The sequence below is a fragment of the Macaca nemestrina genome, chromosome 13, assembly GCF_043159975.1.
Source record: "Macaca nemestrina isolate mMacNem1 chromosome 13, mMacNem.hap1, whole genome shotgun sequence".
NCBI lineage: Eukaryota > Metazoa > Chordata > Mammalia > Primates > Cercopithecidae > Macaca > Macaca nemestrina.
Window position 1 is genome coordinate 106,410,433 of NC_092137.1, and position 18,118 is coordinate 106,428,550.

The 18,118-nt window shown below is 46.2% G+C and overlaps 1 protein-coding gene across 1 annotated transcript in view; it reads right to left on the reverse strand.

Moving 5' to 3' along the window:
- The window catches only part of LOC105471801 (MER proto-oncogene, tyrosine kinase), a 133,581-nt gene extending 117,845 nt beyond the window's left edge, over positions 1-15,736 (reverse strand). Inside the window, exon 1 of the mRNA XM_071077098.1 lies at positions 15,523-15,736. Coding sequence (XP_070933199.1) covers positions 15,523-15,601 — 79 coding nt within the window. The 5' untranslated portion in view covers positions 15,602-15,736. The remainder of the gene's footprint in view (positions 1-15,522) is intronic.
- Between the last annotated feature and the right edge of the window lie 2,382 nt (positions 15,737-18,118).

The window sequence follows — 18,118 nt, forward strand, 5'->3', positions numbered from 1 at the left end:
CACCTGAGGTCAGGAGTTCAAGACCAGTGTGGCCAAAATGGTGAAACCCCATCTTTATTTGGTGTTAATTCTTCTTTAAGCATTTGGCATAATTCTACAATGAAACCATCTGGGCCTGGAGATTTGTTTTTCGGTAGTTTTAAAAATTATGAATTCAGTTTCCTTAATAGTTATGGCCCTGTTCAAATTATCTATTTCATGTGGGGTACGTTGTGATAGTTTATGTTTTTTGAAGATTTAATTCACTTCCTCTATGCTACCAAATTCGTGTGTGGTTATTTGTAGTATTCACTTTTTATCCTTTTGATGTCTACAGAGTCTATAGTGATTTCCCCTGTTTTATTCCTGATATTAGCAATTTGTCTTCTCATATTTTTCTTTGTTGGTCTTGCTAGAGGTTTGTTAATTTTATTGTATAATACAAAAATTAATACAAAAATATAATACAAAAAAAATATAATACAAAAATACAAAAATTAGGCTGGGTGCGGTGGCTCATGCCTGTAGTCCCAGCTACTCGGGAGGCTGAGGCAGGAGAATGGCATGAATCTGGGAGGCAGAGCTTGCAGTGAGCCGAGATTGTGCCACTGCACTCCAGCCCGGGCCACGGAGCAAGACTCCGTCTCAAACAAACAAGCAAACAAAAATAAAAAAAATTAGCCGAGCATGGTGGTACGTGCCTGTAGTCCTGGCTACTCGGGGGCTGAGACAGGAGAATCGCTTGAACCTGGGAGGCGGAGGTTGCAGTGAGCTAAGATCGTGCCACTGCACTCCAGCCTGGGTGACAGAGGAGACTTCATCTCAAAAAAAAAAAAAAAAAAAAAAAGAAAAAAGAAAAAAGAAAGAAAAGAGGGGCATATCCTCAACTTAATAAAGATCTAAAAAAAAAAAAGAATGGGAACAAGGCAAGGATATCTGCTTTCCCCATTCGTATTCAACACTGTGCTGAAAGTTGTAGCCAATGCAATAAAGCAAGTAAAAGAAATAAAACATATCAGAAACAAAAGATCAGAAAAGAAGAAAATAAAAGGATTGCTATTTGCAGATATGATTATCTTCAAAGAAAATTCCAAGGAAGGCTAGGCATGGTGGCTCATGCTGTAATCCTAGCACTCTGGGAGGCTGAGGTGGGTGGATCACCTGAAGTCAGGAGTTCAAGACCAGCCTGGCCAACATGGTGAAACCCTGTCTGTATCAAAAATGCAAAAAAATTAGCCAGGCATGGTGGTGGCATGTGCCTGTAATCCCAGCTACTCGGGAGGCACAAGAATCACTTGAGCCCTGGAGGTGGAGGTTGCAGTGAGCTGAGATTGCACCACTGTACTCCAACCTGGGTGACAGAGTGAGACTCCATCTCAACAATAAAAAAGAAAAAAAAGAAAATTCCAAAGAATCTATAAAAAAGTATCCTTGGAACAAATAAGTTATTTCATCAAGGTTGTAAGATACAAATTAATGTATTTCTACATATTAAGCAATAAACACATATAAATTGAAATTAAAAATACAATACCATTTACAATCACTCCAAATGGTGAAATACTTAGGTATAAATCTAACAAAGCACATACAGAACTCATCTGCTAAAAACAACAAAACACTGAATAAAGAAATACAAGAAGATATAAATAAATGGAGAGATATACTATGTTCATAGATTGGAAATCTCAACCTAGAAAAAACATCAATTATCCCCAAATTGACATACAGATTGTAGTATAATTTCAAAGTATATATTTGGCCTTTGTCTTTGATTCCTGGCATAGAGGTCCTTTAAGCAATGTTACAAATCTATGTTCAATATCTTCTCCTGGTGAAATCCCATCTTTACTAAAAATACGAAAATTAGCCAGGCATGGTGGCGCGCACCTGTAATCCTAGCTACTCGGGAGGCTGAGGCAGGAGAATCACTTGAACCCAGGAGGCAGAGGTTGCAGTGAGCTGAGATAGCACCACTGCACACCAGCCTGGGCAACAGAGCAAGACTCTGTTTCAAAAAAAAAAAAAAGAAAGAAAGAAAACAAAAAAACAAAAGGAGGAGACTGGATAAATAAAACTATGGTATATTCACATATTTGTCTATGAAGATAAATGAACAAGGGCTACATTTTTCAAGTCAGATGAATCTAGCAAACTTCACAAAGAGTGAAGAAGCAAGGCTGGGCACGGTGGCTCACGCCTGTAATCCCAGCACTTTGGGAGGCTGAGGCGGGCAGATCACGAGGTCAAGAGATCGAGACCATTCTGGCCAACATGGTGAAACCCTGCCTCTACTAAAAACACAAAAATTAGCTGGATGTGGTGGTGCGTGCCTGTAGTCCCAGCTACTCAGGAGGCTGAGGCAGGAGAATCACTTGAACCTGGGAGGTGGAGGTTGCAGTGAGCCAAGATCGTGCCACTGCACTCCAGCCTGGCAACAGAGCGAGGCTCCATCTCAAAAAAAAAAAAAAAAAAAAGCAAACTGAAGAAGAAAGCACAGTATATGAAATTTTATAACATTTATGAGGTAAGCTGCTGCTAGTGTCCTGCCCAGCACCCATTTCCCCTTCTTTCCACAAAGGGGACCCAATCTCATTCAGGGTGGCAACTTCTCAGCTAGCACACTCCATTCGCCACTCTTCCTGGCAGCTTGGAGGAACCAGGGAAAGGTTAGCAGAAATCCACAGCATGGGGCCTCACATCAAGTTATCATCTTTTAAAAAAACTGCTTTAATCGGCCAGGCACGGTGGCTCACGCCTGTAATCCCAGCACTTTGGGAGGCCGAGGCGGGCAGATCACGAGGTCAGGAGATCGAGACCATCCTGGCTAACACAGTGAAATCCCGTCTATACTAAAAAAAACAAAAAACAAAAAAAAAATTAGCCACGGGTGGTGACGGGCACCTGTAGTCCCAGCCACCCGGGAGGCTGAGGCAGGAGAATGCTGTGAACCTGGGGGGTGGAGCTTGCAGTGAGCTGAGATGGCACCACTGCACTCCAGCCTGGGCAACAGAGAGAGACTCCGTCTCAAAAATAAATAAATAAATAAATAAATAAATAAATAAATAAATAAATAATTTTTTAAAACCTGCTTTAATCCACATAACTGTATATATCTATGGAGCACACAGTGATGTTGTGACACATATATAGTGATCGGATCAGAGTAATTAGCATATCCATCATCTCAAATGTCTATCATTTCTTTGTTTTAGGAATATTCAATATCCTCCTTCTAGCTATTCGAAACTATACACTATTGTTGGCTGGGCGCAATGGCTCACACCTGTAATCGCAGCACTATTTGGGAGGCTGAGGCAGGTGATCACCTGAGGTCAGGAGTTCAAAACCACCCTGACCAACATGGTGAAACTCCTTCTCTACTAAAAATACAAAAATTAGCTGGACACGGTGGCAGGTGCCTGTAATCTCAGCTACTTGGGAGGGTGAGGCAGGAGAATCGCTTGAACCCAGGAAGTGGAGGTTGCAGTGAGCGGAGATGGCGCCATTTAGATCGCACCACTGCACTCCAGCCTGGGCAACAGAGCAATACTCCTTCTCAAAAACAAACAAACAAAAACTATATATTACTGTTACCTATAGTAATTCTACAGTGCTATAGAACACTAACCTTATCCCTCCTATCTTGCTGTAATTTTGAATTCTTTAACGAATCTATTCCTATCCTCCCCTTCCTCCTACCTTTTCTAGGCTCTAGCATCCTTTGTTCTACTTTTTCCTTCTACAAAAATCAACTGTTTTGTTTAGCTTCCACCTGTGAGTGAGGACATGTGGTGTTTAACTTTGTTTCTGGCTTGTTTTAATTAATCTGATGTCTTCTAGTTCCATCCATGTTGCCACCAAGGACAGGATTTATTTTATGACTAAATATTTAATAGTATTCCATTGCGTGTGTGTGTGTGTTTGTGTGTGTGTCTATTTATACAAACACATATATATAGTTTGTTTTTTCGTTTTTTTTTTTGAGAGACAGGGTCTCAGTCTGTTGCCCAGGCTGGAGTGCAGTAAGGCAATCATAGCTCACTGCAGTCTCAAACTCCTGGGCTCAAAGAATCTTCCCGCTTCAACCTGCTGAGCAGCTGTGACTACCAGCAAGCACCACCATGTCCAGCTATTTTTTTTTTATTTCTGGTAGAGACTAGGTCTTGCCATGTTGCCAAGGCTTATACCACATTTTCTTTATCCATTCATCCATGGATGGATACCTAGACTGATTCCTTAGCTTGGCTATCATGAATAGTGCTGCAATAAACACGAGGGTGCAGAAGTCGCTTTGACATACTGATTTCCTTTCTTTTGGATGAATGACCAGTAAAGTGCAGTTGCAGGATCTATATGGTAGTTCTATCTGTAGTTTTTTGAGGAACCTCCATACCATTCTCCATAGCGTTCCTGGACCAAACCGAGGGTTGGGCTGCTTATTCTCATGGCCCAATAACGAGATGCAGATGGACTGGGAAAGAAGGGAGTTTATTTCTGTAACTGGGTACAGTGAGAAGGCCTGGAAAATATCCCCAGACCAACTCAAAATTATAAAGTTTTCTAGGGCTTATATACCTTCTAAGCTGTATGTCTACATGTAAGTGTGCATTCATTTAAAGACATAAGTGATTCACTTCTTCTAATCTATAACTAAGATCTGAGTGCTGAGGATCTTCTTCTGGAGCCTCAGTAAATGTACTTAATCTAAGTAAATCCAGGTGCTGGGGTGATTACCCTTATTATCTTGTCTCCTGCTAAATTATGGAGGTTTGAGGAGTTCCTTCAGACCCCCAATAAACTTGTTTGTGGAGGTCTGGGGAGTTTCTTCAGATCCCCAATAAAACTTGTTGAATCCTAAAGGCGGCCTGTTAAGAATTCCTTCATTATCTTGTCATGATTCAAGGCCTAGGAAAGGCCTGGGCAAAACTTCCGGTGGGCTTTTATTACATTCCAGCCTTTGTATGGGGGCACTGGCTCTATTACTCAGTGCTGGAACAGTTGTTACAGAGGCCTGCGTTAGTGAGACCTGGCCTGCCACAATAGTGGTTGTGCTAGTTTAAATCCCCACCAGTAGTGTATGAGTTCCCTTTTCTCTGCACCTTTGCCAGCATTTGTTATTTTTTGCTTTTTTGACATAGCCATCCTAAATGCAATGAGATGAAACCCAGTTGTAATTTTGGTTTGCATTTTCCTGATGATTAGTGTGGACAAATGTGAAGCATTTTTTCATATATTTATCTGTTAGCCATTTGTATGTCTTCTTTTGAGAAGTATGTTTAGATCACTTGTTCATTTTTTAATCGGATGGCTTGTTTTTTGCTGTTGAGATGTTCCAGTCACCTTCTTGATAAAAAGGACAGACTCAGCTGGTATGAGACTTTTTGTCCTTTGCCCTTCTGCTTTTTTCTGCCCGGAATGCAAATGAAATGCCCAGAAGCACAGCAGCCATTTAAGGAACAATGTGTTCTAAAAGCACAGGCTACAGATGTCAGAGCAAGGAGCCAGGTCATTGACTTTATCACGGAGCCACTGTCTAATCCCAACCTGGTTGCCATCAGATTGCTTGTTGTATGAGAAAAATACTCCCCTTTTGGTTACACCACTGAAGTAAGATTTTCTGTTACATGCAATCAAACCCAACTGATATGGTACAAAACAACACTATAGAGTGTTACCAACATAATCATGTCAATCATGGTCGAAGGATAGAGAGATGCATGGGAATTGAAACACCCAATGTGGGATAATGGTTTTCTCTGGGTGGGAGTGAGGGGATGACACTGGAGAGAGGAACGACTGGGGACTTCCACTGTGGTGCTAATGTCTGACTTCTTATGCCAAGTAGTGAGTACAGGTGAGTTTTATTACCTGTTACATCCTTTTGCGTATTCTAAATATTGTATAATAAGATGTGAGTATAAAGAGTAGGTGAGAGGAAAAAATGTAATGGTAAAAAGGGAAAGGCCTTACTATTTACTGGTTGGCCCACCTGATTAGCTGTATCTCCTTCCACCAATAGGTCCTAAAATCCTAAGGGCACTTAGCTTAATGAATCATCCAGCTCAACATTCTCACTTTGTCCAGGACTTGCTGCCTTCCTTCGATAAGCATAATTAGCTTATTCCTACCCTCAATGGCCAGGTTCTAATACATACCCCTCCTGGGATGGGGTAATAGGGAAAGGCTCCCCACCACTCCCCAAGAATCAGGCATCAGACATACTGCATCAGTGGAGTGTAATGAAAGAGGTGGCACAGAATGGCTTGGACATACACAAGGCAGGGCCACAGTCCCAAAGATTGAGTTCACAGGTCCTGGGAACCTGAGCTTCTACACTGTGGAAACGCTTCCTAGGTGGTTCTGAAGCATACCTCTTGTTGAGAACCTCTGTCATGAATCATTGTCCTTATCCTTATCTTCCCAGCCAGAATATTTAAGAGCGTTACATTCTACAGTTTATATCACAAAATATTTTTTTAAATTTCCAAATATAAAATGACATCATAATATCGAATGAATAAACTTTTGAAAATGACATCATTCTCTCTGATCCTGAATATTCTGCTGTTCCCCCTCGGGAGGATATGCCCCACTCCATCCAGTCTAGAAAAAGCTTAGTCCATCCCTCTGTCTCTCAGAACTCAAGAACCCATGCTCCCAGAAGATTTAGCAGGAAGAGGTCATATGCATTTGGGGAGATCCAATATTCTCAGAAATATTCCTCCATGTTTCCAGACTATTCTACTGCCCCAGTAGAGTTGGAGAGGGTACTTCCTGGAGGAACAGACAGCCCAGGTGGCAGGGAATGGCAGCTGTCAACAGCAAAGAACCCACTAGCATCACTCTTTTTTTTTTTCTTTTGATACAGAGTTTTGCTGTTGTTGCCCAGGCTGGAGTACAGTGGCACAATCTTGGCTCACAGCAACCTCCGCCTCCTGGGTTCAAGTGATTCTCCTGCCTCAGCCCCCCCAAGCTGCTGGGATTACAGGCATGTGCCACCACACCCGGCTAATTCTTTGTTATTTAGTAGAGACAGGGTTTACCATGTTGGTCAGGCTGGTCTCAAACTCCTGACCTCAGGTGATCCACCCACCTCGACCTCCGAAAGTGCTGGGATTACAGGCATGAGCCACCGCGCCTGGCTGCGTCACTCATTTTTAATGAAACTCTTCACGCAGTCTCCATCTCCATTTCTAGGCTGATGCCTAAGAATGTTCACACCCAGAGTCAGGCACAGGGCTGAGGGTCAAACTCAGGCTGAGACTCTGTGTCCCAAACTGCATGGGAGAAAGTATCCCTTCCCACCCTCTCCCCTTTAGATGGAATCAGTGTTCGGCCCCAAAGGGGCCCAGAATCATCTATCTGCTTTCTCATTTGACAAGTGAGGATGTGGAGTTTTAGAAGGAGGAGACACTATACCCCAGCTGTCCCTGTAGGTTCCTATCAAAGCTGGGATGAGAACTTACATCTTTCAACTCCCAAAGTGGTTATTTTTTAAACTAAGAGTGAATCTAAAAAGCTGCTTTTTTTCCTTTGCTCCAAAACTTTCAAAGAACATTGTTTTCATCACCAAATCTTCAAATCATGTGCCAGAATTGCAAAAAGGCTTAAAGGCTGGTTTCACTTCCTGTGTGGAGGCAGCCTGCCATTAATTGGAACAAGTGAAAAACTGGCCTCCAGGCACACACAACACTTGGGGAGTCCATGAATATTTATCACCTCACTGAGAATTCCCTAAGCAGCGCAGTGACAGAAAACAACTTTCAGTTAAGTTTGAGTCTCTGTTCTAATATTCTCCACTAAGACAGCCCGTTCTTACTTGTGAAAGTGATCATTTTCAAAACCATAATGAAGCCAACCTACTATTGGTAGCTCTAACAACAAGGCCCTAAGGCTTAAAATAACAACACAATTCCTTCTCCAAAATAAACAAGGCTTTCCTTTGTGTCTCTAATGAGAGGCAAGACCACAGCTAAGGCAAGTTCTAAGATGTTTACTGTCCCTGAATGCTGAGATATCTAGATCCTCAAGGAAAAAGCAGATTACACAAAAAAAGGGATCCGTCAGGAAGCATTTGTGTAAGTGCCAACCTGAGATCTAAATCCGGAGGATGGACCCCTCCCGGAGTGACCTAGGGCAGAGCACTAACCCTGTGAGGATCGGATCTTGTTTTGAAGGAACCCACAGAAATACATGGAAGGCACAGAGTACAAGGAGAAACATGCAAGTGGAAAATGTGCTGGCACAAAAATCCAGGCATTGAGCTTCTGAAATGAAATGGGGTTTCTCTAAGCACAAATATAAATGTTCTTAGCTTTTGGTGTAATTTTGTTCCAAACATAAAGCCAACATCTGTTCTCTCTCACTCCCTCTGCCCCTTCTCCCTGCCACCTCCAAGATGCATGGAAAATCCATTTACCATTGAGTGAAAGAAGCACTGATAGTTGAAGATCTAGGCAAGAAGGACGAAATAAAATGCTTTAAAATTGAGTGTAGGTTTCTGGCTGGGCACATTGGCTCACGCCTATAATCCCAGAACTTTGGGAAGCCAAGGCGGGCCAATCATCTGAGGTCAGGAGTTCAAGACCAACAAAGCCTACATCATGAAACGTTGTTTCCACCAAAAAATATGAAAATTAGCCGGCCGTGGTAATGGGTGCCTGTAATCCCAGCTACTTGGGAGGCTGAGGCATGAGAATCGCTTGAACCAGGAATGGAGGCTGCAGTGAGCTGAGATCGCGCCACTGCACTCCAATCTGGGTGACAGAGTGAGCCTCCATGTCAAAAAAAAAAAAAAAAAAAAGAACTGAGTGTAGGTTTCTCAATGAAACGTTCAAGACATAATCACCCTTTCTTCCTTTATCACTCTGAAACACCAGGACCTGAGGAGGTGACTTGGCCATAGCAGTCCAGGGTTTCACATGCAGGCCATGTCCCCAGATCCTGCTGCCTGACAGTGGCCCGGAGAGTGAAAATGTGACAGCTCCCACGAAGGGAGGGTTGTCCAGCCGCAGAGTCTCACAAAACTAGGGAAGATCTAGGCCCTCCCTTCCTGTGGTTAAGAATCTTTCACCCAGTTCAACAGCCATGGTTCAGACAGAGAAAACTAAGGCCTAGGAGGGAGGAAGTGCCAGGATAGCAGGTATTCTTAGTATTCTTGCTCTCCAAAAGGGGCCTGCTGATCCTAATGGAATTCTCTGCCCCTGCCAGGTTGCATTTTTAGCACTTCAGCTGGAGGCAGGAGTGGGGGACATAGAATGAAAAGAGACGGAATTGGTTTAACTCTGGTCAAGGGTTAGCCAATGCCCAGAGTGCCAGAGGGACAGTCATCAGGGTTCTCTCCAGGGCACCTGAGGGCTGGCTCACCCATATCATCAAGCAGGAAGCACCAGGAGCCAGGAGTGCACCTGGGGCTCACGGCCCTTTCCATTTCCTACAAGACCATCCTGCGCACACATACTCACACCTGTACATGGAATCTACTCTAAGAACCAAAGCCTCATTTTCTCTATGTTGCAGCCAACCGACCTCATTGGGAACACCTAGCTCGATGTGGTAAGAAGGAAAAGAATTTTCTGAGCCGGGCGCGGTGGCTCATGCCTGTAATCCCAGCATTTTGAGAGGCCAAGGCGGGTGGATCACAAGGTCAGAAGTTCAAGACCAGCCTGCCCAACATAGTGAAACCCCGTCTCTACTAAAGATACAAAAATTAGCCGGGTGTGGTGGCGGGCGCCTGTAATCTCAGCTACTCAGGAGGCTGAGGCAGAGAACTGCTTGAACCCGGGAGGTGGAGGATGCAGTGAGCCGAGATTGCGCCACCTGCACTCCAGCCTGTGTGACAGAGCAAGACTCTATCTCAAAAAACAAAACAAAACAAAACAAAAGAATTTTCTGGATGTTCACACGCAAAAACCCTAAAACAAAACAAATACAAAAAGAAAAAAAAAATAGAAGAAAGAAACTACACTCACTTTGGAAAAGAGTTATGTGGGAAAAGTTGAACAGGAACTGAACTTCATTTTTATACCTTCCTGAGAGGCACATGACAGGAAGCTATTCCTGTACTATGTCAAGTCTGAACTCCATAAGGGAAGGTATGGGGGCAGGGGGAGGAGGGGAGTGGCAGTCAGGGCAGGCCCTGATTCTTTGGAGAACTGCTTGGTCCTGGGTGGGTTTTGCTCAAACTACTAGTAAACAAAACCCTAGAGAGCTGCAGCAAAGGACTTGGGCACTCTAGGGCGACACCCCAGGGCCCCTTCACCAAAGCATTCTGAACAATGGAGGGTGGACCATTCAGGAAACGCTTCAGTAAGAAAAGAACCCTCCTCCCAACACCTTTTGTCTAGGAAAAACATTTCCCCCAAACTTGAGTTCAGAAGAATGGAGGAGAGCCATTGGTAAGAATGGCAAATATATTTTAAGCACGTATCACCTGCCATTAGCTCATTACGTCCTCCTAACTATTCTATGCAACAGAGCCTCCCACTGTACCCAAAAAGGAAGAGAGGTCCTGAAAGTTAACTACCACCCCCAAAGCCCCAGAGGCCAGTCCCGGTTAACACTTTCATTCCCGTCCCCAGAGGCATAGTGTGCTTCATATAGTGTGAGCCCCCTTTCAGTTTTTCTAATAATTAACCTCCTGCTGAGACACATACCAGTTCAAAGCCATATGCTTTGGGTTAAGATTAAACTAATGACAAGGGCCAAAGTCAAGGCACCAAGGGCTACCTGCCCCTGAGCAAGGAGTTGTTAGAACTGTGTTTAACATGAAAAATTACCTTCTGACTTTTTTTTCTAGTTGGGAAAGTTAGGACAATATAAAATATGTCTGGGGTTAACACAATCCAAAAATCTCTCTTGTGTTAATTGACTAGCTCCTCCAGTAATGAAATCACGTTGGCATCACAGCAAAATAAAAGATTGTTTTCTATTAACCAAGCCCCAAATGTGAGGGCATGGGAGCTCCAGCCATTCTGTCTCTGGAAAAGCCAGTAGGAAAAGAGAAGGGTGAGGAGCACCTGGCAAGACATGCAGGGGCTTGGTTCTTTCATGCTGTGCTCTGATACTCACTGAGCACCCTATGAGCTCCATGCAGTGTTAGCAGTGAACAAGACAGCAGCCCTGCCACCAGGAGCTTACCCTGTAGTGGGGGGACAGTGGAGGAAAACGAGCAAAGAAAAAGGTAAGGCCGGGTGCAGTGGCTCACGCCTGTAATCTCAGCACTTTGGGAGGCCGAGGTAGGCAGATCACCTGAGGTCAGGAGTTCGAGACCAGCCTGACCAACATGGTGAAACCCCGTCTCTACTAAAAATACAAAAATTAGCCAGCTGTGGTGGCAGGTGCCTGTAGTCCCAGCTACTGGGGAGGCTGAGGCAGGAGAATCACTTGAACCTGGGAGGCGGAGGTTGCAGTGAGCCAAGAATGTGCCATTGTATTTCAGCCTGGGTGACAGAGCAAGACTCTGGAAAGAAAAGAAAAAAGAAAAGAAAAGAAAAGGAAAGGAAAGGAAAGGAAAGGAAAGGAAGAAGGAAGGAAGGCAGGCAAGCAAGCAGGGAGGGAGGGAGGGACTGATCAGGTTGAGAAGCATTATCAGGAAATTAAATTTAAGGGATAGTGGGCTGTATGCGTATGACACTTTGGCAGGGGGTGGTTATTGGGGAAGGCCTCTCAAGGAGAACCTCTGAACTGAAACCCAAAGGATGAGAAGAAGCCAGCATGCTGAGATCTTGGGGAAAAGGTTCCAGCCAGAGGGAACAGTCACTGCAAAGGCTGCTCAGGCCCTAGAAAGACACAGGTGGCTGGAGTAGTGGGAACAAGTGGGAAGTGAATGGAAATGGGTCAAAGATGTTCGCTGTGAGTCTCTGCAAATTCTAGTAGGGAACAGGAAGCCACTGGAAGATTTTCAAGTGGAAAACACAATCAGATTCATTTCCAAAATCTCGTTCTGGCCATTACATGGAAAGCGGCTGTTTCATGTGTGTGTTCAAGTTCCCAGCTCAGTTTTTCTACCCGGCAGCATGTTCCTAATTCACAGGCATAAAAAGATTGAACCTCTTCTTGACTGATGCTGACTAGTAACTCACTGGCCCTGTCTCCTACAATTATCTGGAAATTCTTTCAAAAATCAAGATTTAAAAATATAATTATTGGCTGGGCGTGGTGGCTCATACTTGTAATCCCAGCACTTTGGGAGGCCAAGGCGGGCAGATCACCTGAGGTTGGGAGTTTGAGACCAACCTAACCAACATGGAGAAACCCTATCTCTACTAAAAATGCAAAATTAGCCGGGCATGGTGGCGCATGCCTGTAATCCCAGCCACTCGGGAGGCTGAGGCAGGAGAATTGCTTGAACCCGGGAGGCGGGAAGTTGCGGTGAGCCGAGATTGCGCCATTGCACTCTAGCCTGGACAGCAAGAGCAAAACTCTGTCTCAAAAAAAAAAAAACAAAAATTACTGTTAATTTTTTAAAAATTGTATTCAGCTGTGCATGGTGGCTCATGTCTATAATCCCCACACGTTGCAAGGCTGAGGTGGGAAGATTGCTTGAGCCCAGGAGTTCAAGACCAGCCTGGGCAACATAGTGAGACCCTGTCTCTACAAAAAATAAAAAATTAGCCAGGCATGGTGATATGTGCCTGTGGTCATAGCTACTTGGGAGGCTGAGGTGGGAGGATCACTTGAGCCCAGGAGGTTGAGGTTACAGTGAGCAGTGATCATGCCACAGGACTCTAGCCTGGGTGGCAGAATGAGACCCTGCCAAAAAAAGAAAGAAAAGAAAAGAAAAGCATTCCACTTAGCACTTTAATGGGTCAGAATAATTTTCTAAAAAGTATTCATTTTTAAAATATGCACCATGTACTTTCAAAAAGCATTTGAAGCCTTTGTAATAAAGCCCACAAGCAACAGAACAACTTAAAAGGTCCCTCTGGGAAGATGTTTACCATATACTGGAATACATGTTACGATATCAGTTTGGAAGAGAAATCCTAACATTAAAGAATCTCAAAAGCCTAATTTACTCTAAGGGTTGAGTTTAGCTGCACACATAGCCTCATCATGAGCTAAGTCCTCATAATGCGTTCATTTTTACCCACATCTATATTTATCTTACTCCATCCTCTCCCTGGCCCTTCAGAGAGCCACCGCTTGCCTCATTTTGCTGCTCAATGGCACCCCCATCAGAGACTGAGCAGAAAGGAAAGACTGGAAAGTCTCAAAATGCTCCTGGTTTGGCAGTTCCAGTTGTGTGTGTGCATGTCTTTGTCAGATGTGTGGTGGGTATGTGTGTTGGGGGGCAGAGGGGGAATTCCTGGGTTAAAGTATTCATTCTTCTATACTTCTACAGTGTAGAATCTACACACACATTCTCATTATCTCTCTCTCTCTCTCTGTCTTTCCTGTGTGGTCGGCAAAGCACTCAGACCCACAATGTGTAATAGGAAAATCTTAAAATTAGATGAAGAGTCTAATTTCCATTTTTAATTTCTTCATACAGCACTCCTTTGTGCTGTACTTCTGCCAGTGAGAATCCCATTCTTTAAGCTTTTCACAAGGTGAGACGTAAAACTGTCAGACATCTCACAAGTAAAGTTCAAAACAAAAAGCAAAAAGTGCAAGAAGAACAATTGGTGGAACTTTTCATTCTTCCAGCTGGGTGGATTTTAAAAGGCCTTTTTATGATTGTCTGATTAAAGTTGATTGTCAGCTACAAACATTTTTTATTACAGCCTTTTAAAAATTTAGGAAAACAAAAGCACTCCAATCTTTAAGTATTTAACACAAAACTATCGTTCCCATTACTTTCTCCATAGTTCTCACCACATTCACTACCTACAAGACTATTCATGGCCAGCCCTCACTAGTAGCAACATACAACAGATTTGCAGCAGATTATGAAAAATGAGTCTGGAAGAAATGCTGAGGAATTTTTGAAGGTTTGCGGGAGGGGGGGGGAGGCTGTGGAGAACAGGACTGCTTTCGTTCTTTGCCTGGTTTTTGGCTCTTAAAGTTTGTTTCAAATTGCTATGTTGCCCCAAATTATAAATTGCTTATGTAATTTAACGTGGAAAAAGGGGTGCGTTGTTTAAGAATTTTTCATTTGAGTAAATGAGCTTTCAAAGAAAAATCTCAAAGGAAAAACTTTTAAGTAACTTACTTGACTATAAATTAAGCTTTCCAGGTATTCCTAAAAAACATCTTTGACTATAATAGGTGAAGGCTAGTCAAGTGCATTCACGACCAAAAGAGATAAAATCTGCATTCTGAATGGAAATAGAAATCTTAGCTAAGAGAAAATACTTGCAATGTGTTTATTTAGCATTTTCCCCCTTTCTTTTTCTTTCGGGTAAAGCCTGGTAAGTTTATTCCAGCTTCCTCAAGAAGTGCATCAGCGATCAAACTTGAAATCTGTTCATCACTCACTCCCCAAATAAGCTGTTCATGCAGAATGAAACCGGCCTTCCTTGCCTCCACTTATCAATCCAGCATCTTGTATTAAAATGCCTGGAACAAGCCGGGCGCGGTGGCTCAGGACTGTAATCCCAGAACTTTGGGAGGCTGAGGCGGGCAGATCACGAGGTCATGAGATCGAGACCATCCTGGCCAACATGGTGAAACCCGGTCTCTACCAAAAATACAAAAATTAGCCGGGCGTGGTAGCACGCGTCTCTAGTCCCAGCTACTCGGGAGGCTGAGGCAGGAGAATCGCTTGAACCCGGGAGGCGGAGATTGCAGTGAGCCGAGATCGCACCACTACACTCCAGCCTGGGTGACAGAGCGAGACTCGGTCTCAGAAAAAAAAAAAAAAAAGCCTGTAACCACACTTGGCTGCGTCCAGATAAACGTAAACGCTGTCGAGCACCGTAAGTTCTGTTCTGACGTAACAGGAGTGAAAAGAACGCTCCCCTTTTCCAGGTCCCCACACTCTCTGGGTGCCTCTACAAAGGGATGCTAATAACATCCGTAAGGGCCCAGTGGGAGCAGCCAGGACTGCCGTCCCTCCCTGGCCGGACGCTCGGCCTCAGTCTATCGCGGCTCCCGGACTGCAGCTCTGACTCCCGCAGCCCGTTCGTTCGCCCCACGCCGGTCCCTCGGGAGACCGGATCTGTGGCCCCCGGAACTCCCGCCAGAGTAGGGCTCCACCATGCAACTCTGTCTAGTGGAAAGTTCTCGTCGCATTCCAGACCAGACCTGCTACCTACGTTCCACTCGTAGGAACTTTGGGACTTGCAGCGCGCCCAGCGGAGCTCCATTTCCTCCTCGGAGGTGAAGAGGGAAGGCTGCAGCCCCGACCCCGACCCGGCTTCACCACGACGCGCACCCACAAGCCGGGCTAGGTGCCCTCGGGACGCTTGAGGGGCCGCGGTCAGTGGACGGAAGGCTCGCCTGCGCCCCCTTCTCTGGCACCGCAGTGGGTGGAGGGTGTTTGCAAACTTGTCCAGCAGCCAGGCGCGCCCCTGTGGACGCGCTCACTCCCCTGAGCCCCCTGCTTCGTCCTGGGAGCCCCCACCCCCTCGCCTGGCCCCCAGCCGGCGCACTCACCTCTACTCCAGAGCGCGGGGAGGAAGAGGCCCAGCAGCAGCGGCAGCAGCAGCGGCAGCGGCAGCGGGGCCGGCCCCATCCCGGGGCTGCGGATCTGTAATTTCTCTCCGGACGGACGGACAGATGGACGTCCCGAACCTGCCCTGTCGCCGGCTAAGCGCGCCAGCGAAGCTCCCTGTCCAGGCGGCCCCGGCAGCGAGTGCAGAGTGGTGGAGCCCAGCGGCCGGCGGGTGGTGCCGAGGGCTGGAAGGGGCGGGCCGGGGGCCGAGCCGAGGCCGACCGGGGCTAGAGGAGAGGGGCGGGCAGGGGGGCGAGTCCCGGCGGGTCCCGCAGGTTGGAGTGGGAGGGGGCGGGAGGACGAGGGGGAGGAGGGGCGTAAAGGGGAAAGGGAGGGGGTTGGAGAGGAGGGGCGGGCCGAAGGCCACCGTGGGGCGCACGGCGGGGAGCTGGGAGGAGAGGAAGGGGAGGGGGCTGAGAGACCAGGAGGGAGCTGGAGAGAGAAGTGAAGGGGAGGGGCGGGCTGGAGGTCCAGAGGAGACGGCTCTGGCCGCTGCGCGGGTCTGGAGCCCCACACCTGTGGGTGGGAGATAGGGAAGGACAGAAGGTGGGAGAGGAGTGGAGGATGCCCGAGGCAGCCCCCAGACCCAAGAGGAGGGTCCAGAGGCGCCCCCGCATTCCAGGCTTGGCTGACACAGAAAACTCTGGCAGCGCCGCTCCCAGAGGCCAAGGCCACAGCGGCAGCGCTCCCTGCCGAGCGCTCCTCCACATCCATTCCGCTCCCGTCGAGCGCCTCCTGGGTACCTGGCCCGAGGTGCGCTACACTGCCCTGGCGTCGAGGAGCTCACCGCCCCTGGGGGAGGGGTTCCTGGGGAAGGACGCTTTGCTGTGGCTCCTTGACGAGCCAGAGAGAGGTGACACTCAAGGAGGGAGATGAAAGTGAATGACAAAGTGCAGAGCAGGAGTTGGGAGAGGGGAAACCACAGCACGTTACTCTCATGGACCTCCACAAGGTGTGCAGGGTCCAAGAGGCAGTAGCAGAGAATGAATCGTAAGAGAAATTAACTACTTATACTAATAATGGCAACAGTAACTTAATTTATATACATAGTTTCTTAAAGGTAACACTTTTAGAATGAATGTATTTTAAGGTGGTCCCTTTAACAATGTAACATGAGCCAAATCATGTCCCTCTGCTCAAATCTCCCCAAACCTATCAGTGGTTCCTGCTGTCTCTCCGCATAAGCCAAGGTTCTGCAGTGATCTCCGAGGTTCTGTGTGACCTGGTCCCCTTTCCTCTTTGGCCTCACCTCCTTACGCCTCTTCCATTTACTTTGGTCTCTTGTCAAGCAGTCCCTTGACCCTACACTGGCTAGACACTTCCCGTAGATTTGGCTACGGGAAGGAGACAAGCAGCCCAGATGGATTTAGACAGGTTATTACTTACACCGACAGCAAAAGCAAAATCAGTGTGGTGTCAGCTCCATGCATCCTTAGGCCCACAGGATAACACCAAACTGGAAGGGCGATTGTTATCCTATGGGTCTACATGATTTAAAAAAAAAAAAAAAAAAAAAAAAAAAGAAGAAGACAACATGAGCCCTGCGCCTGAGTAGCCAAGTCTAAACTACACCAAGCAGTTTTATAGACTTCACAGGAGCCTGCTGCTGTATGCTTGGAGGGAAGGGGGCTGGGAGGTGGAGGGAGGGATATGGAAAGTCCTGCAGTCAACTGAAACATTGGAGAAGGAAGAGAAATGGCCTTGCAGCAGTCTCCCGCAAGGTAGGGATAGGAAACTGCCTCCCAGTGGCTCCTCACCAGGCTTACCTATCCCTGCTTTAGGAGAAATCGCAGGGCAGTCCCACAAGACTTGGCTCAGACCATGATCATACCTTGCCTACATGGCCTCTAGAGATGTGCAAGATTGCCAGGGGCACCTCAGCAGAGCTGTTCTCCTGCAATTTCCTTGCTATTGCTCACATATACCAAGCACTCCTCCACCGAAAGGTTTTGCACTGGCTGTTCCCTCTGCCTGAAATGCTCTTCCCCCAGACACACAGCTTCCCAGTTGACTCTCCTCCAAGTCAGCTCAAATCTCACTTTCTTGTTGAGGCCTGCCTTGTACACTATTCTTCAGCTATCTACCGGTGTTTGACATACCACCCCAAACATAGTGGGTGTAAAATGTCAGCCATTTTATTAGATTCCTGGATTCTGTGGATCGGAGGTTTGGACAGAGCACAGGGGAAATAGCTTGTCTTTGCTCCTCCATATCTGCCTGGGACCTTAGGCTCAAATAGTGGGGATTAGAATCATGTAAAGCAAATTATAGCCTGCAGACCTATGGCTTCTTTTTGCAAACAAATGTTATCAGAACACAGTCATTCATGTTGGTCATTGTGACAGAGATTATGTGGCCCACAAAGCTGTGCAGTATGGCCCTTTAGATAAAAAGTTGGCTAACCCCGATCTCAAGGCTCGTTCACTCACATAGCTGCCATCTGCACTGGGATGACTTGGGCACTAGGGCTGCAGACTAACTGGAGCACCTAAAGGAGGCTTCTCCATGGTGGCCTTGGAGTAGCTGGAAGTCTTGCAT